At 38.9% G+C, this 26,107-nt stretch overlaps 1 protein-coding gene across 6 annotated transcripts in view; it reads right to left on the bottom strand.

Annotated features, from left to right (window-relative positions):
- Positions 1 to 26,107, bottom strand: part of TTLL5 (tubulin tyrosine ligase like 5) — a 308,457-nt gene that overhangs the window by 188,180 nt on the left and 94,170 nt on the right. For 4 of the 6 annotated variants that reach the window (XM_060133277.1, XM_060133363.1, XM_060133193.1 and 1 more), the window contains exons 19-24: positions 22,462 to 22,524; positions 17,254 to 17,292; positions 9,656 to 9,813; positions 8,422 to 8,728; positions 3,775 to 3,895; positions 950 to 1,096 (exon numbers count right to left, since the gene is read on the bottom strand). In XM_060133277.1, coding sequence (XP_059989260.1) covers positions 950 to 1,096; positions 3,775 to 3,895; positions 8,422 to 8,728; positions 9,656 to 9,813; positions 17,254 to 17,292; positions 22,462 to 22,524 — 835 coding nt within the window. The remainder of the gene's footprint in view (positions 1 to 949; positions 1,097 to 3,774; positions 3,896 to 8,421; positions 8,729 to 9,655; positions 9,814 to 17,253; positions 17,293 to 22,461; positions 22,525 to 26,107) is intronic. The other 2 variants (XM_060133541.1, XM_060133455.1) reach the window with 1 other exon arrangement.

A 26,107-nucleotide genomic window follows, 5' to 3' on the forward strand; every position in this document is an offset into this window, starting at 1 on the left:
TTTTCTGTCATTATTTCATGAAACATTTTAGAGTTTCCAAGTAAGAGTTGCATAATAAATATAAATTTTTATCATGTTTTTACTTTTTACTCAGGTAGCCCAGTGAAAAAAGAGCTTGGTAATGTCTGTGGTCACACTTGAAGCTTTAATAGAATGACAACAGAGACACTGTATTTTGTTACAGTTAGGGAGAGGAAAGATAGGTCTTGGAAGATACTCCTATAGTAGCATCCAAATTGAGTAAATTCTTCACTTATGTAAGTTGTCCCAAAATTCTCAACAGAGCTGGAGTAGCTATGTAGCTATGGATTTGGTGTGTTGATACTGTACCGACCATTCCACACATTTCACAAAAGCTATTTAAATTTCCAGACCTCAGCTTTCCTTTCTGAAAAATGACCATGCTCCCCGCTCCCCCCACCCCAAAATGACATTTCTAAAGCATTCTAAGACCCTTGGATAAAAGGTGCTTTGCAGACTATTCTCACTAAATAGTCTATTTTCTGGGCTTGGTTGTAAAATGAAGTCACTATCTAAAATGTTCTAGAGAACAAAGTGTAACTCACTCAGGAAGGAAGACTGTGTCGCTGTATTAAATCCACAGTTCAAATTTGCTCTCAAATAGTCAATTCACCACTGTCTCCAGGCACAATAATGACAATGCAAATTCACATAGCCCAGGATTCATCTCAGGTGCAACAGCACTCAAAAGGAATGTGCCTTTGGATGAGAGTGAACTACGGCCCCTGGGCCTTCACAAGTAGTCAAAAGTAGCTTTTCAGACCAGCTGGTTAGGGAGTGACGTCCTGCTCCCCATAACGTCCCACAAAGTACGTGATAATGCTAAAAGGGAAGAAGAACCTCTCCGCTCAGCTGGACAGAGGCTTCTAGCCTGTTTCTGACAGTGCGTGGTGATCCAAAGCACAAGACTAACAGATGAACCACCTACCTTGTTGTACACAATGATAAATTCACCCAGGTGGTGGGCCAGGATTCTTCTGCGCTCCAGAAGTGCCAGTCTCCGACTGGGTAATACCATCCTCAGTGAGTGCTGGAGGTTACTTGATGCTCGCTTGAGGAAACGAACCACTAGCTCCTATAAATTAAAGAGTCATTGGGGGAAAAAAAGAAGGCATTGTGCTTAAGCAACAGAAGACAAGCTACAAGGGGATTACACAATAGAGAGATAAGAAGAGGTATACTATACACTTCAACAAATAAGACCCAGAGCAAACATACTAGGTATAGCAAGGACACAGTAAGACAAGAACAAAATGAAACAAACATATCCTCTTCCTTTAACAAGCTGGCGGTGGGAAAATCAAAATCAAGTATGTGTGCAAATAACTATGTAATAAAGTAGCAGCTGTAAAAGTACAATTCATATATACATAGTACTATAATAATTCAAAGTGCAGCTATCACTTCCAATAGGGTGGTCAGAGAGAGATACTTAGGGAAAGTAATAGGTAGAGGAAACTAAAACCATGGATCAAGTCATCAAAGGTGAGAAGGGAGAGAAAGAATACAGAAATACTGACACTCAGAGGTCGGAAAGAGGAGGAAGAATCAGAAAAAAACAAACAACAACCACAACAAACCATGACAGAAACATCAGAAATGTAGAAAGAAACACGGGAGAAAACAGTGTCATGCAAGCCAAGGGAGGAAGGCTCCCATGTCACAGTTTCCAAGAGGCTGGAGCAGGAAAGGACCACAACCACTTTCAGCAGAGTAAAGGCAACAGAAAGTAGAGGTTAAGAAACGAATGGATACTGAAGAATACAGGTGAAGAGCAGAAACTACTGATTTAAAAAGTTTAGTGACTAAAGGAAAGAAAGAACTGTTACCAGGCTTGCAAGGCGATAGCTTTTTATTTATTTTTTCTTCCCCAAGAATAAGGATGCTTTTAGAGTTGGGGGTTGGCAAAGAGGGCATAGTGAAAGGTCATTAAGGGGTAGCAGGGATACATCTCACTTGAGATGGGGCAAAGGATTTTGAAATCTGAACAGATACAAATCAGATCATTCATAACATCACAAATGCTTCAAAGAGAGATTCTTGCAGGGCCAAGGGCCTTAAAGATAGTAGTTCCCCGCACCCAACCCCCAAACACAGTAAAATTGCCTGAAGATGATGGATTTGGGGAACTTCTGTCGATGTGCCTTCTGTGAATTACGTGATAAAGAAGCTCTAAACCTAACCTGGATCAGAGAAGGCAATTCTACACCTACCTTCCTCATAAACAAGATCACTGCCACAATCATCAGGTAATGCCTTAGGGTTTGTTGTTTAGATAGATTTTCAAACAGGAATGCACACAACTGATACTAAGTTCTGCAGTGATGATCCTAAATATTCTTATAAAAAGCCCCATAGAAATCCTGTGTGAATCCCAAGTCAGCAGTTGCAATAGTTATTCTCTTCTGAGCTATTTTTTTCTTCTTGAATTTGATTTTGGTTCACTGTCCTTTGGTGACAATTTACTCCAACATAAAGAAACAGTCTCATAACCAGAGGGTTGGATTTCATAGGTCTACCCTGCTGTCTTTACTATAGGCTGGTTTAAGCTGTTATATTAAAATATTATTTTTTCACAGTGAAGCAGACAAACTGACTCTCAAAAAGGCAGTTTCAATTTTCCACTTGGAAAGAGCAGAGCTAACATTTTCCATTGATGGTTGAAAAATTACTCACAACACACAAGGTTTTATCTCTGGGTTGTATTGGCTACTTTAAATTCACAAGTTGTTTTCTGGGATATCCATCATGCTTTTATAATAAGCCCAGCATATTGTACGCCTCTTATATGTGGAGAACTGAAAATTACAGTAGGATCACCACTGAGCTGGACAAAGGATGCAGCTTTCTCAGACTTAATGGTCCTTCTCTTTTCAGTGACAGATCCCTGTGGTTAAAAAGCCTAAGGAAGGGCTGTGGCTTCTTCTATATGCGTTGACCTTACCAAAGAGCTTGAAGTTTCCTGTCATTCTGATTCAAAAAGAAAAACATTGCTAGTATATTAAATTTTAGGCAGGTTCGAATGACCAATATACAGTAAAAATTATTACACAAGTTTGTTTCCAGTAATCTAAGACTTTTATAAAGTGACAACTAGTAAAGAAAAAAACGTTAAAATGGAGGATGGTACATTCTCAGAGGGCCCATGATAAAGTGTTGATTTTCAAAGAGCTAACTTGACACCCCAGGACAGAAAATAAATGCCTTATGACCCATGGAAATAGTGCAAGAGCAAATAATGTGCAATTGCAACATCTGAGTTTAAGTTCCAGTTTCAGCGCATATGAGCTACAGGACAACAGGCAAGTTACCCCCTTCCTCTAGGTCTTTGTTTCTTCATCTGCAAATGGAGATGACAGTGCCTATATCAAAGAATTAATAAAATGTGAAGCTGCTTGAGAAAGGACTCTGCAAATTGTTATTCCTTTCTAGGGCTTTGCACAGGCCTGACATCTAATAAGCGATCAATTTCCATTTTCTGAATGAAGTAAATTAATGCCCTCAACACATACTGTGATGAACATGGCTCCAGATCCAAGATTCACTTCACAGAAAAGTAAGAGAAATCTGCAAGCTGTACTGTGGAATAATTCTTTCACCACAAGTATACTGTTCTTTATCTTAGTATAGGAAAAAAAAGAAAAGAAGGAAGTAAGGTAGTAAGGAAGTAAGGAAGGAAGGAAGGGAGGGAGGGAGGGAGGGAGGGAGGGAGAGTAAGAGAAAGTAAAAAGGTTCCAACAAGAAGAGCCTCACCATCTGTTCATCTTCTTTGGCAGCCCAACTGGCACTGAACGTTTGACCTCCACTGTCTTTCATCAGTCGGATTTGAACATGCTGGAGATAGGCAGAGAATGCTATTCGGGCCTGCACTTTGCTACAGAAATCCAAAACAACATACCGTTATGAGACAGAATGGTGCACCTACCAAATGTGTGCTTGCCTCTCTCAAAGTGGCCTTTGAGGATCCTTCTATTAGGATGGCTAAGAAAAATGAAGCCCATCATACAGTCACTGAGTAAAGATTCCTTCTACCCAGTACATGAGATTTCTTTTTTTCTATTTAAAGAATCAGAGATGGAGAATCCTACTTATTTTCTCATTATTACCATGGCGTGGGGAGCAGGGGGGAAATCAAGCAAGAATAGAGAATCATGTTTCCTACTCTTATACCTTATCTTTTGGAACTTTTAAACAACTTTCTCGGGGAAATGGACAGGAAAAGTACCGAATTTTCACAAGAACCTTTGTATCGATACAGAAAGGTTTTTCTGCCTTGGAAGCCCTTAAAAACATACTTATCAGTTAGTACAAAAGTATGGCTTTTGCTATAGCAACTAATTTCTGGTGTGCAAAAGCCTCCAAAGCAGGAAACAGATAAATCCTACAAAGGAACTTTGAGACCAAATTTAAGGTCAGGCTTTTCTCAACTACAAGACGGGAGTGGCTGGAGCCCAGAACAAATGAGTGAGGTCCAACGGAGTTTGGCATAGATGCACTGACCGGCTAGGATGAGCCCAGATGTTCAGGGGGTAAAAGAAGTCCTCACATATAGTAAAAAGCACCTCAGCAACATCACTGAAGAAGCCAGCTGATTTCTGCTTGGTGGTCTAGGTTGGAAACAAGGAAATCTGATCAAGCTATCATTTAGAAGACAGGAGTACCAGAGAAACACTGATGACTTTCACTTCAGCTGCTAACTGCAGCGGATCTGTTTTCTTTCAGGAGAGACTGTAGTTACTTCAGCTGCTTGGCCTTCTGACATGCTAGCCAAAATTACATCAGCGAAGATTAGGGCCCAACACAAACTTTGTTTACAATCCTCACACATGCAATCACTGAATGCTTTCTACTCACTGTTCCCCCAAGGTTAGGACGAAGGACTTGTCCAGAGTAAACTGGAAATCCTAGGAGGGTCTACATCTATCTTCTATGTGTGTGCTGGAAGGGAGAGGAGTCAGGTTGGGGAGTAGATTTGCTTTCCAAGCTCTTCAGAGTATGAAATATAAGGCTACATCTTTGTTATTAATAGGAATAGTTTATGGGAGCACAACATGATTTTGAAATTCATATTTTCAAATGTTTTTCATCAAGAAGAACACTTAAAATCCTTGTTCTGGAGACCATATACACTTTCCCCTCAACCATTCCCATAAGCTAATTATTTTCAGGTCAAAATAAATGACAAAAGACTCTCCATTTTGGTCAACAAATTCACTTGCAATAAAGTGAGCTAAAAATGGCATGTTTCAGACACCTCCAAATGTAGCAAAATACCCAATTTTATTGACTATTTCCCTAATATTAAAATATGAAGGTCTTTTGGATAAGGGAATTACTGCCTGGAAGTTGAGATTTCAATCAACCTTTTGTTGCAAATCACTGTTGTAAATCAAACGAACAAGAACTGAGTTTTCCATCTCTAAAAACCTTACGAGAGATCTGTGGGATGTTAATCCTGAGGTTGTCCCTAAGGTATTGGACACATTGGTCAGCTAGTAACCTGTAACTGACAAACCAAAATAATAGAATAATTTACACCAAAGAAATCTATTTAACAAAAATAAAAGCCTATGGAGATCCTCAGCATACAAAAATATACAACTAGTGGGCTGGGGCCTGGAGCCTTGAATCCTTGCCATGGAACACCCCCAGATCCCTCAGTAGCCACTGAGATGCTCCACAGAATTATGGGCAGCTCCAGGGAACACAGTTTGAAAACCACTGATTTATTACATTAACACACCCTGCAATTACAAGAATTTACTCTTTAAAAGTAAGATCCGTAAGATTTATGAATAACTAATTTATTTCTACAACATCTAAGTAGAATTTTATTGCTGGAAAGGACATTAGAATATAGTCCAGTGGTTTTCAAATGTTCTATTTCAATTCAGTGGACTCCTCCTTCCTCTCTAGAGAGCACAGTTTGAAAAACCTGTCTATGTCTAACCCCATACCCTGGCCTAACGAAAAGAAAACTGAGGCCTAGAGAAGCTCTCTAACTTGCCTGTGGTCACACTGCCAGTTGGCAAGCACTGAAAAGCCAGAGTCAAGTCTTCTGACAGAGCCCTCTCCGCTCTCCACTAACGCAACTACTCTCATTCTCCACGCAGCATTCCAAACTTTAACTCTACCCTCCAACCCCCTAAATGCCAATATCACCCTCCATCCTTGCAGTATAAGAACTGACCTCTAGCTTAGAAACTAAAGGCCGTCATGCTTATATAACTACACTTCCTGCCTCTTTAACCTCTAACTACTGCATTCATTACAGGAAGAGACACCCCTCCATTGGCCTCTTCCTACCTTCCTTTAGGACAATATATCCATTTCTGTATCTCTAATTCTTTTACCATCAAAGCCTTCCCCTAATCTCTAAATAAGCTCCAGAATCCCAGAATCGTTTTTCTCTTAGCTTGCTCCCTCTCTGATGAGTTCTCACCTGTCTTTCATTCATTGTCAAACTCTCTGAAAGAGTTAGTTCACACTTGCTTTCCTATTTGCTCAACTCACAAGTTCTCTTCTACCCACAAAGTCCACCCCCAGGTCATAAATGCAGGAGACTCTTTTCAGGTCTCATCCTAACTTGCGCTGCCAGAGGCACTCTATAGCTTGAAACTCTCATCTTGTAGCTTTTCTATACTGTCTCCTCCCAGTTTTATAGCTACCACTCTAACTGCTACTTCTTGGTCTCTTTACTATTAAACACTGGTTTTCCCCAGGCCTCAGTTCTCTTCCTTTTCTCCTGTCTATGCCTACTGAACTAAACTGAAATGGACAAGCTCATCTACTCTGAAGTTGTACAGTCCTGTTCAACTCTGACTTTCAAAGCTGTATTTTCACCTATCTACTGATCATCTTCATCCCAGAGCACTTCCACCTCACCGTGTCCCAAATAAAACACATTCTTTCTATCATGGAACCAACTCCTGTGCTCCTTATATTGACTGATGGCAGCACCAAGTTACCAAACTTGGAAAATTCAGTCTCTTTGGAATTCTTGCATCTACAGGGACCAAGCCCTACCAATTTTAACTTGCAAATTTCATTAACTCCAACCCATTCTCTTCATTCCTATAGCCATTGCTCTGATCAGGACCTTCATCTTCCTGGCTCTGGACTACTTTAACAGTCCCTAACTCAGCTCTCTACCCTTAGTTCTCCTCTTATCAATCACTTTCCCACAATGCAACCAGAATTTACTCTCTTTTCTTTTTTTTTTTTACATCTTTATTGGAGTATAATGGCTTTACAATGGTGTGCTAGTTTCTGCTTTATAACAAAGTGAATCAGTTATACATATACATACGTCCCCATATCTGACCATATCACACATCTGCTTAAAAATTATCCATCTAGGAAATAAAGTCCAGGCTCCTCTATGGCACTTTATGATCAAATGACATCCAATTTTTTAGTCTCACTTCTTATTGCACCCTTTTCTCCATGTAACGTCACACCACTAATCTGTATTTCTCAAACTTGCCAAGCTCATTCCAATTTCAGGTTCCTTATACTTGCCGGTCTGCCTGGAATATTCTGTTCCCTGATATTCACATGACTTACTCCTTCTCATCATTTAGGACTCACCTTAAAGCTCACCTCTCCATGCCCAAAGCACCAGAAGCTACAGAAACTTTCTGTCCAATTACACTCTAATACTACACCCTATTTTATTGTCTACACAGCACTTCTTACTGCCTGAAATTACCTTGTTTCTTTGTTTACTGTCAGTCTTCCCCACTAGACTGTGGGCTCCACGACTGTTTGGTCTCCACCGTAACACTATACAGCCCAGCACAATTCCTGGTATAGATCAAGTGCTCAATAAATATTTGTTGAGGGACTGAATGAATGACTGTACTATCACCCCTCTGTGCCTTTATTCCCTCTACTAGCATTCCCATACTTAGCTGTCACCTCCCAAATCCGGAAAGCCTACCTATCGGGGAAGGCCTGGTTCAAATATTGCCTCTTCCCTAATGTCTCTCTAGCCCTCCCGAGCAAGACCAATCACTCCTTTTCCTGTGCCCTAAGAGCCCTTTGTCCATACTGGGGTCATAGCCCCCACTCTTTAAGTGTCCCCACTCTAAGCCATGAACTGCTTGAGCTCCCTGCCTCAGTCACCTTGTCCTCTTAAGTCACTAATGCTGAAACCCAACAAATATTTGTTGAGCCAATGAGACCTGGGTTTGTATCACAGTTCTAGACCTTGGACAAGCAACTTCTCTAAGGCTCAGTTTCCTTGATAGTAATAATATCAAATCACAGTCATTAATTCACAGGATTCCTGTGCATAAGAAATGAAAAATGGCTATAAGGCCACAAGCACAATACCCTGGTACACAGTACAAATTAGCTGTTTTCAGTTTTGCTATTATAATTAGGAAAGGTACATACCTAAGGTTGCCATTATCTCGCAGAATCTGCATCAGGTTAAATTTAGGCTCTGGTTCCTGAGTCTCGGTTTTGCAGCACTGTTCACCTTTGTCATTCCATTCAGGAACTTTCATGGCATTTTCTTTGGGTGAATTTTCTACCATAACAGTCAGTGAGGGTGTGTGTTTGGCTTGATTTTCTCCGAGGGACCCTGCAGACTCCTCCTGGGAAGCTTCCTGTTCTTCATCTTCACTGTCTAACGCAACTTCTTCCTCCTCTTCACTCTCTGTCTCAGTTTTAACATTCATTTCAGCTGGTTGGGTAATCACTAAATGCGAAGAATCACTAATGTTGCTGAAAAAAGGATTAAATTTTCCTCTCTCCCAATACCTTCCTTTTATCTTTTCAGTAAAAACCCACTTCTAAATCAGACCACAAATAATGCACAAAATTAACAACATACACACGTCCCTCTTATATATTCTAAAAACCTATTAATGATCTTCATTAGAGTTGATGTTTCTCATGGTAATACCAATGGTTCTCTCATAACTTAAGGCAAAAACCCTTTTAGTAGAGTAATCTCTATAGCGTGTTAGAGGTTTTCAGAAGGGCATCTTTCACGGGGGTACAATAAGCAGGGGAATATCTTTCTATCATATGTTTATCCATTATCCTTCTCTTTCACTGCCTTGGAAGGTCTATGAGGACAAGGACCATAGCTTTTTTATTCACCAATGAAACCCCAGTGACTAATGTGCTTGATACAAAAACAAGAGAAGGAGGGAGAAAAAGGAAGTCAATTCGTCAGTGACAAACAGATCTGTAACAAGGGAGATTCTAGGAGAGAAAGAAATTCCCCTTTTTCTGTTCATGTTTAAAATACTTACACAATTCAGCAATGTCAAAGGATGAACTGGACTTCATACCTAATCATGAAAAACCCAAACAATGATGCTCATTGGGTTCCATTAAACTTAAGCTAAGTATCAGGTAGTTAAATGGTGCTGTAAGAGTAAGAGCAAAGGCCAAAATGTGTGCACTTCGGATACTCTTCAATACAAATATCACAGAATGGAAGGTTTAAAACTTATTATCCTTTTGAAACAAGTTTCCGAGGAAAAAGACTATATCAAAAAAAGTAAGCGCATGGGGTCAGAAAGTTCTGATTCATTAAGTGTTAATTAAGAAGCTGATTAAATCGGTCTGACAGGACACAGATCATAGAGCTTGGTGGAAGCTCACCAGCCGGTACCTGGGTATTTTGGCCGCATTGCCCTCAATCTGCCACTCCGTCGTTGACGTTTTCGCACCTCCAGAGACAGGAGCTTCCTCTCATAAAGAGCAGCGTGCAGCTTGGCCCTTGAATTCATACTCTCTACCTTCAATTCCGGTGCTCCATCAACCACAATTCTATGGGAAAAAACATGGTAGCTAGAGCCTTCAGAAAGTTCTCTCCTTTATTCCAAGGCTAAGTTTGACAGGACTCTGTAATGATGTCAGGCCAGGCATGGTTACTCTAGTGAATTCTAAAATGTTTGAAATGGGAATACTGGAATCTACATTAGAATTTCACTAATGGGCTATCTGAATTTGTTAAATGTTCTGAACGAAAATATATCTGAAGACAATGTTTAAGTATTTTTAAGTATTCAGTAATACTGGCTGACTATTCAGTACAGAGATCATAAAGTGCTACCCAACTATGCCTTAAGAATGACTAGAGATACTGGTTAACACTTTAATTCTCACTAAGCTGGTGATGGCTAGAGGTGTACTTATTATTTTATTTATTCATTATAACTTACTCAGAATTACACAAATATTCCTTTGACATATATAGTATTTAATAAATACAGATTTAGCACAGGTTGAGATGAGAGGAATGGCTGATAATCTGTGAATATGGCAGCACAGAGCTGAATGAGACTCACAGGGAAAGCATCTTCGAGAAAAGTCACCAAGACCTTGGGACGCACCAAGCCTCAAGTGCTCCTACAGGAGGAACGTCCCTTAGAGCGTACTTGGTTACAGGAGGAGCTGGGGAGAGGCGGCAGGGACTCTCCAGGTATTGAGTACAGGTCAGGAGTTAGGGTCAGAGGCACAGACAAGGGAAGGCAGCAGATGCAGGACAACACCAAATTCCATCAGATCACGGATGGGAAATGGGATGAGGAGAGGGAATGGCTACAGGTACATTAGGCATTAGATAAAATAAATCATACATTAGGTTAAGTGACAGGAATCAGACCCAATCCACACAAGGACCGGGCAAAGTACAGCACAGGCAGAGATAACCAGGTCACAAAAGAGAGACAGGGTTCTCGGTCACTAAGTCAGAAAAGACGTATCCATGTTAGTGTCGGAAAGCAGGCAGCCAACTCTGTATACCCAGAACTCAAGATCTAACTGGTTGGCTCTGAACTCTCTCTCTTGTGAACTCTTCACAACTCAAAGCGTATTCCCTTTGAGGTGGAAATTCATCCTCATTCCTCTGGGAGTTTTCAGTCCCTGAGTATGATGGAAAGGCTGTGTCTTTTGGTCCAGTTAGGACTTTTAGAGATTTCTGGGTGGATGGACTGGATAGTAAGTATTTTGAAGGCCTCCCCTCTAAAGCGGGAAATTGAACCAAGAACTGGGAGGGTCCTGATACGGGGTGCAGAAAAGGGAAGCAAATTAATAAACTTTAAAAATAGTTCAACCCCAGTTTATCATAGTCTCAACAACTGAACATTACCCCCTCACACACACACACAGTTATGAAAATAGATTTTTGGCCAATTAAATAATAAAGAAAATAAAACAAATCTGATATTTTAAAATAACAACTATAAGCTTCTAAGAAACCCTGAACAGACATATAAATCACAACTATTACAAGGAATGGAGGTAGGGAATGCTGGGGAAAGAAACAGAATTATAGTTCTATAGAGGCAAGGCCCACGCTTGTCTTGTTTCTCATTGGGTCAGTGATGCTTATGAGAGTGCTCAGCACGCACCTGACATACCATAAATACTTCTGAATTAATAAACAATTGAATTCCCCATAAGTTGTAATACCTTTTATCTATGTCTACTTTATTTCATTTTCTACACTTTTACTATGAAATATTTAAACAAATAGAAAGGTTTAAAGAATTATACAGTGAACATCCATACACCCACTGGCCAGCTTCTACAGTGAATATCTTACTATATTTGTTTCATCACCTATATATCCAATCTTCTCTTCTTCTATCCATCCATCAGTCCACTTCATTTTTAAAGCATTTCAAAGTTGCACAAAGACATCAGTGCACTTCACTCCTGAACACTTTAACACTCAAATCATTAGGATCTAGAGTTCAATATTTTATAGGGCTTTGAAAGTTTTTTCTCTTTTCTTTTTTTTTTGGGGGGGGGCGGGGGGAGCTAAAAATGACACACAGTGAAACATCCAAATATTAAATGTCCATATGTCCATCTGATGAGACCTAGAGCTATATGACCCAAACTCTAACATTGTTATCCCCTCAGAAAGTTCTCATGCCCCTTCCCAGTAAATCCCTCCCTCATACTCCCAAAGGAAACCGTTCTGAATTTTTGCATCACATGTTAGGTTTGCCGGTCCTAGAACTTCATAAAGATGGAATAGTATAGTATGAACCCTTTTGTGTTGTCTTTCATTCAGCATGTTTTTGAGATTGATCCATGTTGTGAGTATCAGTGTGGATCCTTTTTTTTGCTGAGGATTAGTCCAGTGTATGAATAATCCACAGTTCACCTATTCCCCTATTGTTGGACACCGAAGCTGCTTCTAGTTTTGGAATATTATGAATGAAGCTGCTATGACCATTTTTGTACAAGTCATTTTGTGGTTATGCTTTTCATTTCTTCTGAGTAAAGATCTCAGAGTGGAATTTTCTAGGCTAACAAACTGCCAGACTCTAAAGTGCCTGTACCGGGCTTCCCTGGTGGCGCAGTGGTTGAGAGTCCGCCTGCCGATGCAGGGGACGTGGGTTCGGGCCCCGGTCTGGGAAGATCCCACATGCCGCGGAGCGGCTGGGCCCGTGAGGCGTGGCCGCTGAGCCTGCGCGTCCGGAGCCTGTGCTCCGCCACGGGAGAGGCCACAACAGTGAGAGGCCCGCGTACCGCAAAAAAAAAAAAAAAAAAAAAAGTATTAAAGTGCCTGTACCAGTTTATGCTGCCAGCGACAATTTATCAGAGCTCCATGAGCTCCACATCCTCACTATTTGATGTTGTCAGCCATTTTTTTCCAGTTTTATTGAGGTATAATTGACAAATAAAATTATAAGGTATTTAAAGTGTACAATGTAATGATTTGATACAATTTTAGCCATTCTGCTGGATGTTTAGTGGTATCTCATGATTTTAATTTGCAATTCTCTTATAACAAAGGCTGTAAAGCATATTTTCATTAGTATATTGGTTATTCATATATCTTCCTTTTAAAATGTCCAAGCATTTTACCCATTTGTAACTGGGCTGATTGTCTTATAATTATTTAGTTGTAGGAGTTTGTTATATTTTCTATATACAAGTCCTTTGACAGATATGTTTGATGAATATCTTCACTCAGTCTATGGCTTGTCTAGTAATTTTCTTAATAGTGTCTTTATAACAAAAATATTTAATTTTGAGGAAATCAAACTTATCATTTTTTCATTTTTGCTGATTACTTACTGTGTCATGTCTAAAAACTTTTGCCAAGCCCAAAGTCACAAAGATATTTTCCTTACAAAGTTTTAGACTAATAGCTTTTACGTTTATGTCTATGAATCACCTCTAATTTTTGTGGGAGACAGAGGTTGAAGTTCACTTTTTAAAATACAATATTCAGTTCCAGCCCCATTTATTAAAAAGTTTCCTTTCCCCATTGGATTACTTTAGGCCTTTTGTTTAAAGTCATGCAGGCCTATTTCTGGGCTCTTTATTCTGTTCCATTGATCAATTTGCAACAGTTTTGATTACTATAGTGTTATAATATTTCTTCTTCTAGGTACTCTAGGTCTTCTTCAAGATTACTTTGGATATTCTAAGCTCTTTGCATTTTCATATACATTGAAAAAAAAGGTCAATTTCTACAAAAAAATCTACTAGAATATTCTTTAGATCAATTTGTGGAGAATGAATACTTACAATATTAAGTCTTCTAATCCATGAACATGACATATCTCTGCACTTATTTAGATCTTCTTTAATCTCTTAATTTATTTATTAAATTGCGTTGGGTCTTCATTGCTGTGTGCAGGCTTTCTCTAGTTGCAGCGAGTGGGGGCTACTCTTTGCTGCGGTGCACAGGCTTCTCATTGCGGTGGCTTCTCTTGTTGCAGAGCACGGGCTCTAGGTGCACGGGCTTCAGTAGTTGTGGCGTGTGGGCTCCAGAGCGCGGGCTCAGTAGCTGCGGCGCACGGGCTTAGCTGCTCCGCGGCATGTGGGATCTTCCCGGACCAGGGCTCGAACCTGTGTCCCCTGCATTGGCAGGCGGATTCTTAACCACTCTGCCACCAGGGAAGTCCTCTTTAATCTCTTTAAGTAATATTTAGGAGCTTTTAATATATAGGTATTGAGCATATTTTGTTAAATTTACCCCTAAGAATTTCATATTTTCAAAAGCTATTATAAATGGAATTTTAAATTTCATTTTCCATTTACTGCTAGTATACTAAAAAAACAACAGATATTAGTATATTGACCTTGTATCCCAAGACCTTGCTAAGTGCACTTGAATGTTCTTGTAGTTATTCTGTGTATGCCTTATAACTTTCTACTAACCTGATCATGTCATCTAAGAGTAAAGATATTTAACCTCTTCCTTTCTAATCTGTATGCCTTTTACTTCTTTTTCTTCCCCTTGCTTTATTGTACTGCTTAGGACCTCTAGTATAAAGGGAATACAAGTGGTGAAAGCAGACATCTTGCCTTATCACTAATCATAGAGTAACCCTCATTATGTCAGTATGACGTTAGAAGTAGGTTTTTCATAGAAGGCCTTTATCAGACTGAAGAATTTCTCTTCTATGCCTGATGTGTAAGAGTTTTTCTCATAAACGTGGTGAATTTCATCAATTTAACACACATGGGTTTTTCTTTTTTTTTTTCAGCAATAAAATGATGATCTGTTTTTTTCCCCTTTATTTAATATGGTGAATTATATTGACTAATTTTCAAATGTTAAATCAACCTTGCATTACTGGGGAAAATCTCACTTTAGTCATCTGTATTATCCTTTTCATATACTGATGGATTCTATTTGCTAATATTCTTTTAAGAAATTCTGTATCTATGTTCATGTAGATATTAGCCTATAATTTTTTAAAATGTCTTTGTCAGGTTTTCATGTCATACTTTTCTGGCATCATAAAATGAATTGGGAAGTATCCTTGCCTATGGTTTTGAAAGAGTTTGCGTAAGACTGGTGTATATTCTTCCTCAAATGTTGAAACAATTCACCAGTGAAACTACCTGGAGTTTGCTTTGTAGGAAAGTTTTTGATTACAAATTCAATATTCTGATTAAGTATTGCAGCTCTATTTACAATAGCCAGGACATGGAAGCAACCCAAGTGTCCATCATCGGATGAATGGATAAAGAAGATGTGGCACATATATACAATGGAATATTACTCAGCCATAAAAAGAAACGAAATTGAGATATTTGTAGTGAGGTGGATGGACCTAGAGTCTGTCATACAGAGTGAAGTAAGTCAGAAAGAGAAAAGCAAATACCGTATGCTAACACATATATATGGAATCTAAGAAAAAAAAATGTCATGAAGAACCTAGGGGTAAGACGGGCATAAAGACACAGACCTACTAGAGAATGGACTTGAGGATATGGGGAGGGGGAAGGGTAAGCTGTGACAAAGTGAGAGAGTGGCATGGACATATATACACTACCAAACATAAAATAGATAGCTAGTGGGAAGCAGCCGCATAGCACAGAGAGATCAGCTAGGTGGTTTGTGACCACCTAGAGAGGTGAGATAGGGAGGGTGGGAGGGAGGGAGACACAAGAGGGAAGAGATATGGGAACATATGTATATGTATAACTGATTCACTTTGTTATAAAGCAGAAACTAACACACCATTGTAAAGCAATTATACTCCAATAAAGATGTTTAAAAAATAAATAAATAAAAATAAAGCTATAAGTCACCCCCATCACACACACCACCAAACAGTACTTTAGCTGCATCCCACACATTTTAATGTTATATTTTTATTATTGTTCAGTTCAAAATGTTTTGAATTTTCCTTATGATTTCTTCCTTGACCCATGTATTATTTAGAAGCGTGTTGTTTAATTCCCAAATATTTGTTATTGATTTCTAATATCACTGTAGTCAAAGGACACACTCTGTATGATTTTAAGCCTTTCAAACGTATTAAGACTTGTTTCATGCTCCAGCATAAGGTTTGTTATATGCCACCTTTTATTTGCTTATACCTCTATACCACCAGAAAACCCATAATGATGGCAACATAAATTGTCCTAAAGAAAGGACAAAACCCACTGATCTTTAAATATTCTGGTTGTTTAAGTATTTTTTTCTAATTTCCAAATTGATAGTAGTATACTCTAGAAGTATATTCCTTGACTAGTAACTGGAGAAAATCTATAAACTAAGCATGACTTTCATTTGGAAACAAGCTACAAAACTTGATTTCTCTCAGTTTTCCCTATATTAAATGGCAATCATATTTTCCTTCTTTAAATAAGGATTAGATTTATGCTTCAAAAGATTTGGAAGAGAAAACCAAGTTTATCTTTTTTTTTTTTGCGGTACGCGGGCCTCTCACTGTTGTGGTCTCTTCCGTTGTGGAGCACAGGCTCCGGACGTGCAGGCTCAGCGGCCATGGCTCACGGGCCTAGCCGCTCCGCTGCATGTGGGATCTTCCCGGACTGGGGCACGAACCCATGCCCCCTGCACTGGCAGGTGGACCCTCAACCACTGCACCACCAGGGAAGCCCTTATCTTAATTTTTATTTTATTTATTTATTTATTTTTTTTTTTGCGGTACGCGGGCCTCTCACTGTTGTGGCCTCTCCCGTTGCGGAGCACAGGCTCCGGACGTGCAGGCTCAGCAGCCATGGCTCACGGACCTAGCCGTTCCGCAGCACGTGGGATCTTTCCGGACCGGGGCACGAACTCGTGTCCCCTGCATCGGCAGGTGGACTCTCAACCACTGCGCCACGAGGGAAGCCCCCCTTATCTTAATTTTTAAATGTAAAACAAAAAGCTAGCTATAGGAGGTTTCTTTCTTATTGTCATTTTGCTTTGTACAGAGAAATAGCACAAAGGGGATTTACATAATCTCTCAAACCAGAAGATGTGTAATTAGGGCTAAGAGTTTTTGTTCTAGTTGCAGTCTTCAGTTGCGCAAGGCCATCCCAGTGGTTCTTCTAAGACCTTTCTCTCCTCTGCCAAAATTAAGAGCCACAGGTATTTTTCACACTTTTAGTTCCAAGGCAAAGTGGAAGCAACTCTGGTCAGTCCCATAAGGTGCAAAGCTGTATGCCCCAGGTATGTCAAGGCCAAAACATAACCTTTTCTTTGAATTTAGCATGAGACAGGTCTTGAAATCTCATTAATACTTTGGGCTCTCTCACATAGCCAAACAAGAATACTATTATTATCACTGAAATGACATATTGTAGTTATAAAATTATAAATCCCAAACTTAGTTTGTAAAAAGTTGCCATGGAATAGTGCTTCAACAGAAAACATTTTTATGTTACTATTTAAGCTGAGTCAAACTGAAATGGTTATATAAAGTATCATGCTTAGCCTGTGTATGGTCACATATTATGCACATAGAAAGAACTTCTCAACTTTCAAAAATCAGTTACCGTGTTCTTCCTGTCAATAAGCTTCTTCTTGGGTTTCCCCTACAGAATTAGAAAGGACAAGTGGGTTAGAGCACTACACAGATATTCATTCTCTCCTGAGTTCACACACACACACACTTCTGAGATTTGTACTACAGAAATTCAACACAGAATTATGCCAGGGAAGGCATCTTGGGGTAGAAGCAGACAGATGAACTGAGAACATGCTCAGACAAGAACAGAGTACCATAACCTTTAGGGAGGATCAATAAAAAACAAAAGGAAGAGGACAAATGAATTCTAGAGGAAATTTCTAACAATTACTTGCATTTGTGTATCTCGCCACAAATCTAACCACACTTATTCTTCACAACAACTGTTGAGCCCCGTTTATAAAAAGGAGCAGGATAAGACCATTTTGTGACATGCCCAATGTCAGAGCTTTAAAGGGTTTAATGTTGAACCTATTAACTTTGATCTCAGACTCCAATGTTCTTTCTACTTGCACTGAACTGTATTAGGGAAAGAAGCCAATCTCAATTCTCGTGGGGTTCAAAAAAGATGCTCATGAGAAATAGATTTTCCATAATTAAAAAAATCTCTTTAAAAAAGAGATGTTCTTCATTGTCTCTAAACTAGAGTTGGGGTCTAAGCACAGGAAATAAGTACCATTCAGGTTTAAACTGGCTTTTGTTTTTCATTCAAATTCCTTTCACTTGATCCTCTCTTTTTTTAAAAACATTTCCCCAGTTTTATTTGTACTCATTTGTGAGTGTGTATATTTAGTTCTGTACAATTTTATCACTGTGTATGTTCATGTATCCACAAACAAGATACTGAACAATCCTATCACCATAAGGACCCCCTATGTTGCCCTTTTATAACCTAACCTCTGGCTTCCTTTAATCTGTTCTCCATTCTAAAATTTTATCCTTTCAAAATTGTTATATAAATGGAATCATACAACATGTAACCTATGATATTGGTTTATTAAAAAGGAGATGGATGCAATCAATACCAAGATCTTCTATCCATAGAAAAATCAAGTGAAAAATTTGTCTCCACCGAAACGTTTTATCTTTTCCTTCCCGTGTCTTCTATCTGTGCCAGTGTCCTAATACTGTCAACTTATTATCAGAAATTATTTTAACTTTTATTATTTTAACTTTTTTATCAGATAATGGTTTGCACCAGTAATTCGCAATCATGGCTTCACATTATAATCACCTGAGCAGCTTTTAGTAAGTACAAGACTTCAGTCTGGGAAGGGCTAGGGCACAAATATGGTGTTACTAACATGCAGCCAGGGTTAAAATTACTGTCATGCTGTGAGACAGTAGGTATGACACTGTTTGCCAGGGCAGGGTGGGTAAGTGGGGGATGAGTCGGGGAGGGCAGAGAAGGCAGACAAAATGAACCAATTATGAAATGAAATGATTAGAGAATTAGCTTGAAAGTAGTTCTGACAGTAACGCAACAGGATTTGCAAGAGAGAACACATCCGTTCAGGTTGAAGAGAACAGATTTAATGGAGGATGTTAGGGCTTGCAACAAACACAATTTCATTTTTTTAAGGCATGTTTTTGTGTGTGTGCCTACCACGTGGTAGGATCTTGATACTGACAAAGATGAACATAACAAAGTACCTACTCTTTAAAGCCAACTTGAAACTAGACAGAGTAGTTAGTAAACAGACAATTATAATACAATATGTACAATATGGGAATCTAAATCAGATGGAGGGATAAGAAGGGCGGGGAGAACTTCCTTCTAGTCTAGGTAAGAAGATGAAGGCCATGGCTAGAATAAGAATTCAGGATAAACTGAAGGCCACTCCAAGGGAATGTATGGGAATTCCAAGGGAATGTGAGGATAAAGAGGCATGAAAGAGCAGTAGATACGGTCTGATTGGCCATGGGTTGGTATTGAAAAGCGGAGATTAGGCTAAAAAGATAGGCAAGAGCAAATCAGGAGGGCCTTTCTTTGCTAAACAGGGAAATTCATGTTTTTTGAATCAAAGTTTTTAGAATGCTTTATAAGCAGGAGTTGTTACTGCAGCCTTAAGAGAGAAGTCAGGGAGGGCACCAATTTGGATGGGGAAAATGATTAATCCTCTATCTGAAATTTAGCATCATATACATGTAGGGGACCACCCACGGTAGTATAAGTGCGATTTTTTTTTAACATCTTTATTGGCGTATAATTGCTTTACAATGATGTGTTAGTTTCTGCTTTATAACAAAGTGAATCAGTTATACATATACATATGTCCCCTTATCTCTTCCCTCTTGCGTCTCCCTCCCTCCCACCCTCCCTATCCCACCCCTCTAGGTGGTCACAAAGCACTGAGCTGATCTCCCTGTGCTATGCGGCTGCTTCCCACTAGCTATCTATTTTACATTTGGTAGTGTATATATGTCCATGCCACTCTCTCACTTTGTCCCAGCTTACCCTTCCCCCTCCCCAGGTCCTCAAGTCCATTCTCTACGTCTGTGTCTTTATATAAGTGGGGTTTTGCTACCAAAAGAAATAACACGTTTTTTCATATTACTTTAGAGCTGTTCCAGGGTCACAAAATATTGCCAACACTTATCACACTTTTTAAATTATGGTAGTTATTAGACCCACTGCTATTAACACATCATTGAATGTGTTAATAGAGAAGCACATATGTCATTACATCTCAAATCTTTTTAATTGCTATGCTCCCCCCTAAAAGAATGCTTCCTAATTTTGGTGGTGGTTCCCAGACTGCCTGTTCCACCTTCCTTCTACCTCACGGGAAGATCAACTGCAGAAAGATCTAGCCTCAAGCATAGAGTCCATGTCAGTTCAGAAACAGACTGACACAACCTTTGAGGAAACTCATGCAAACTACCAATCCTAAGCAAACAGTCCATTACTTATAAATATGACTGGACAATCAAAAATCACCAGATATTTCAGGAAATATAATAGCATAAACTAGAAAGAATGAGATGAACAAATAGAAGTAATCCAGAAGAATTAAACACAGTGCAAAAAATAGAAAGGAACTTTAAATAAAGTAATTATGATAGTCAGAGAGATGTAAAAAGATATTTGTAATACTGTGATTTATAGTGAGAAACATATATTTGGTCTTCATCCCTGTTTCTGGCACAGAGCTCCTAAAACCCTTGGAATGTTTAAGTGATGAGTGGTAGAGGAGTTTTTTGTCATGCTAATGAGGTGACTTTTAGAAAGCCCTTGGATCAGCTAAGGATGCGGGCTGGTCACCAGAGGAACCAACCCTGTGAAGAGAGGGCTGAAACTTTCAGTCCCATCCCCCTGAGCTCCTGGGAGGGGAGAGGGGCTAGAGATAGAGTTCAATTACCAATGGTTGATGATTTAATCAATCGTGCTTATGTAAGGGGGCCTCCATAAAAACCCAGGAGTATGGGGTTCAGAGAGCTTCCGGGTTGGTGATGTGGGGAGAATGGTGCACCTGGAGAGGGCATGAAGCTCCGTACCCTTTCCCTATACCTTGCCCTGTGCGTCTTTTCCATCTGGTTGTTCATGAGTTATATCCTTTCATAATAAACTGGTGATCTAATGAGTTAAATGTTTTTCTGAGTTCTGTGAGCCGCTCTAGCAAATTAATAGTACCCAAGGAAGGGGTCGTGGGAAGCTCTGATAGACAGCCAGTAGGTAGAAGTAAAGGTAACAACCTGGGCCTGTGACGAGCATCTGAAGTTATGGGGGTGGAATCTTGTAGGACTGAACGCTTAAACTGTGGAATCTGATGCTAATCTCCAGGTAGACAGTATCAGAATTGAACTGAATTCTCAGACAACAGAAGGGTGCAACTGCTTGGTGCTGTAGGGGAAACACCCTACCTCCTCCACATTGGAATTGGTACCAGAACAAATTTAATATTATATCCATAGACTATGAAAACTAGTCAGAAAGCAAAAACAGTTCTTGGATGTTAAAATCATACTTGCCAAAATAAAAAAAAGTAGATCAAACAACCCTCTTCTGTGCTGGTACTGAGTAACAAAATAGGTAAGGCTGAAGATCAATTTAGAATTTTAGAAGACAAAGTTCAAGAAATCTCCAAGAATTTAAAGCTAAGAGACAATGAGATCAAAAGTATGAGAAAAAAGTAAAGAAATACAGAGGATAGAGCAAAAGATCCAAATTTCATCTAACAGAAGTTCCACAAGGAGAGGAAAGACAGGATAAGGGGAATATTTCCCACAGTTAATAGACTTAAATCTCCAGACTGAAAGGATTCATCCACCGCAAAAGCAAAATAATGAAAAGCAACACGCCAGAACACACCTCGGTATAATGTCTGAAAAGTAAAGATAAAGAAGCCTTGTAAAATGTTCCAGGGAGGAGGTAGGGGGTGGGGCACTGGGACCAGGTTATATATAAAGAATTGAGCTTCTGTGTCTTCCAAGTAAATCTCAAGATCTCTTTCGTTAGAAGCTACACAGTGTAATTACTCAATGGTAATAACCATAAATTTACAGAGAGAAACTGGAAATCCCATATAGATCCTGATAGTGGATAATGAAATTACAAGAAATGGCTGGAATCTGGGTATCTATTTTTAAGAATCCCACAAAAAAAGCACACATACCTTGAAAATAATGCAGATTTCTTTAAATAACTAAGGTTCCTTGTTAGTCAATTACTGAACTGTACTGTAATGCAGCTATGTCTCAGGGGCAACAAAAGTATGTGGGACTAAGCAGTCCCTGACTGCTGTGCTAGTTGAATTCCAATGTCTGCTTTCCATCATTTCTCCCCTATTTTCCCTTGTATTGAGGTTATCAGTTGTCATTTCTTACAATTCTCACTGTATTTATTTTGTGAATTGCCACCCCTCCACCTTTTCTAATCTGATCCTTCTAATCTCGTCTAGTCTAGAAAAACAGATAATCATGTCTGTTAAAATTGCGTCTGAAAGTAAAAAGGCACTGAGTAAAGTCCTTCCTTTAAGAAGGACAAGTTTTAGGGTATGTGTTAAGATTGCTTAAAGATCTTTACGGTTTAATTTTGTAGCATCTGGAAATATTACAAAGTGCTGAGAGTTAACAAATTCTGAAAAAATGAGGTTTTATATTGTGTTTTCCGTAAGGCTCTTTCTATCAGATATTACTGAAGACTTTTATAAGGCCTCTTTTCTTCTTTTGCATGTACTTTCTCTTAATTTTGTGACCTAGTCCTACTAAATTTATAAGATTAGCAAATCTCCACCTGTCCTGGAAGAGACGTGTCGCCAGCATATAGTTCATGGAGGTCTTGTGTTCAAGGTAGGACCTGAAAGACAAAGAGAGGAACTGGTTATTTCTTAAAGCTTAGCTGAAGGGGAAAATACAGAAATAAAAACATGAATCAAGCACAAGAGTGACAGGTTATTTATATACTGTTTCTAAAAATATATAGTCTCTAAAGTGACAAAGGAGGAGATAGTTGCTCAAATCATATTATAAAATACTAGAATAGCAGAAAATACAATAAAATGAAAAGAATAAAGAGGACTTAAATTAGAAAATAAAAAGAAAGAAAAGTCAGGAATTCTTGGACTAATAAAAGCTGATATACTAAACTCAGAGAATACAACTGAAAGACAAAAATAAAACCACCACCAAAAATCACGTATAGCTAGAAAAGAGGTCAAATGAAGCTGGGAATGGGAGGTGCATAAAGGGCATGAAAATGTTGACAGATTGTTTCAATCATCTTATTTCTCAAAAGCTTTCAATGGCTCCTTGATGCCAACTGCAGGAGGCATATACTTCCTCTTACAAGGTTTCAAAAGTTGGGTCATCTATACCATCAATTCATTCACCCTTTCTCCACACAGAGACCCAACGTGGGTCCTAAAGTACAGTCAGACAAGTCTCCTTATAACCCTCTCACACCACACCTCCCACTGGTCCTTTTGCCTCTGTCTGGACACCTTCTCCTCACACCCTCTCTACTTATCCATAATCTACCCTTCAAGAAGCAGCTCAAGTCCACTGTGCTGCATGAAGCCTTCCCTGATATGACTGCTCCAAGTCTACAGAGGTGCCCTTGTCCCGGCCTCCTACCTCTGCCTTCACTGTATGCCTAAGGGACTTGTCAAACGCTGCCTCATAGAGTAAAATTTCTCTTCTCGGAAAGCAGCATGATGCAGCGGGGAAAAGCAGGATCTGGAGTTAAAATACCTGAATCAAGTCCCACTGTGTGATCATGGATAAGTCACATTACTTTACTGAGGCTTATTTTCCTTATCATTACAATAGGAATAACAATGATGTGTATAAAGTACATCACAATTACAAAGAGCTATACAAATATGAGCTATTTTTATTACATGTATAAGTAATTTCTCCATCATCAGTACTGTTAACTCTCAAAGGACCGGGACCCCATCTAATATTTGTTACTCCAAAGCACCAAGCATAGTGCTAGTTACTTGTTGATACTCAATAAATATATATTAATTAAAAAGACATATTTGTTAGCAGATAAATACATCTTTCCCACACTACATGAAAATAACTCAGTTAGTTTAAAAGTCTTGGTGTTCTCTTCCACTTTTCTCAAAGGTCCCGGGAGAGGTGGAGTGATTTACCAGGTTGGTAATTTAGGAAAAATTCAACAAGCTTCTCCCTTCTTTCTCTGGGGAGATAATCTCTCCTTAGGAAGCACATATCCTCTGGTGCTCCTACAGGGTCAGGTATTCCTGATGCACAGCTCAGACCAACCTTGCCTAAAAATGGGTATGTAAATCTGTCCAATTCTGAGGGTCAACAGAAAGTGCATTAACTTGCAGATAGATATAATCAAGTCTCCCAACCTAGACTTTATCAATGTGGAGTATGGAAAGTGATATTTTGGCCTGCATCTATCTTAGTCTTTGTCATCTCAACTGGTTCAAAACCAAACCAGGAAAGGAAGGCATCATTACTGGACTCCCTAAGAAACCCCAACATTATCTGTGATTGGTTCCTTAGAAAAAGGTACTCAAATTAGGGTCCTGCCTCTTGAAAACTTAAGAGGATTCCACTTTCATTAATTAAAAGATATGTTGTCTAGTAATTGCAAATATTCAACCTCTTCAAAAACGTATCAAAAGATAAAAGTCTAATTTTGAAAAGCCAAGCAATATCTTTTTGTTGAATTCCTGGGTCTTTATAAGGTGTAACTAAACTACATGGATAGAATATTTTGCAAGATAAAAAGATTTCTCTATGAACAGCTGGGTTTTCAAAACAAAACAGACAAGAACTAGTTCTTTCTTTTATTCCTCTAAGTTTTGGCTCTACTTAGAACCACTAATGTCCCAACCAGAAGCCAGTCACCAGAGGAAGAAAAATGTGTTCCCCATAATGAAGTACAATCTTACTAGTAATCAGAGAAATGCAAATCAAGACCAAAATAAGATATCATATTACACTCAGTATTTTGACAAAAATTAAGAAGTTGACAGTACCACGTGTTAGAGAAGATATTGATCAACGGGATATCCTAGGCACTGCTAACAGGAGTATAAATTTATATAGTCACTTTGGAAAACAATTTAGCATTACTTTTTTTTTTAGCATTATATTTTAAAGTTGAACATTCACATATCTTAGGGCCCTAGATATATTCCAGCCCTAGATATATACCTAGGAGACACATATAAGCATATTCAGAGCACAGCAGTCTTTAACAGCAGAAGACCAGAAAGAAGTCGAATACCATCAACAAGAGAATGGGAAATTTAACAGCAGTATAAACACACAGAAGAATAAAATAAACTGAAAAAGAATGAATTCTAGCTACATGTAACAAAATGAACCTTAGTAATATAATACTGAATGAAAAAGGAAGAATACATACTGTTTTTTAGAAGAAGTTCAAAAGCAATACAAACTTATCAACAGAATTCTGTTTCTACATATGATATGATAACTGCTATAGGACCTGCCCTTTCACCATAAACAGCTAGAAAAGTGCACAAAATACATGAAACTGTTTCCAGACATGAAACAACTGGCAGTGCAGGACTGTGATAACTGAAAGGGGGAAATAAATAAAGGGAGCCCTCTGATTGCTCCACCTTCCCACCTAGATGCAATTCCAGACAGTGCAGAAAAAGAAGGAATTCAAGTAGAACCCAAGAGTCTCTGTGTTGAGAAGACAGAGATCAAAGTTCTAGGAAGTGCTAAAATTTTCAAAGCTATGTCCTGGAGAGGAAGAAACTACGCATAAGAGGAAATCAAAAAAGTCATCACAAGGGACCCTTTGAGTCTTTGGGTGAATACAGATCTACTCAGGCATAGGGTGAAAGTCCACAAGGCTGTGCAAGGAGCAACTGTCAGGATAAAGAACATTAAGGAGAAAGTGTAAGCTGAATACTTTCCAGAGTTCACACAGGGCTGCCAATTGACTGAGTTCCCACCAGCCAGAATGGAGAGATCTCATTGAATATGGGGGTCATTTAATAGACACCCCAAAAGAGTCTTCAGTAGTGGAACTATCCTACACCTAAACAAAAAGCTATTCTAAACAAACCATACAAATGCTTTTAAATGAGGCTGAAAAAGATTGAGCTGATCTACAAGTAACTTAAGTGTATGGCCACAAAAAAAACTTTCGATGGGCTTTACAGAAGCAATAAAATCCGAACACAACAATACAACATTTACAATGTCCAATTAAAACATCTAATTAAAAAAAATCACTGTACATGTGAAGAAACAGGAAAAATATAACTCATTAACAAGAGGAAAATCAGTCAATAGAAACAGACTTAGAAACAATAGAGATAATAGAACCAGATTTTAAAACAGCTACTATAAACACAATATATGCACAAGAATCTAAAGGAAATCCTGAAAATAATTGTAAAAAAAGAGAAAAAGAG

The sequence above is a fragment of the Lagenorhynchus albirostris genome, chromosome 1 (genome assembly GCF_949774975.1).
Source record: "Lagenorhynchus albirostris chromosome 1, mLagAlb1.1, whole genome shotgun sequence".
NCBI classification, from domain to species: Eukaryota; Metazoa; Chordata; class Mammalia; order Artiodactyla; family Delphinidae; genus Lagenorhynchus; species Lagenorhynchus albirostris.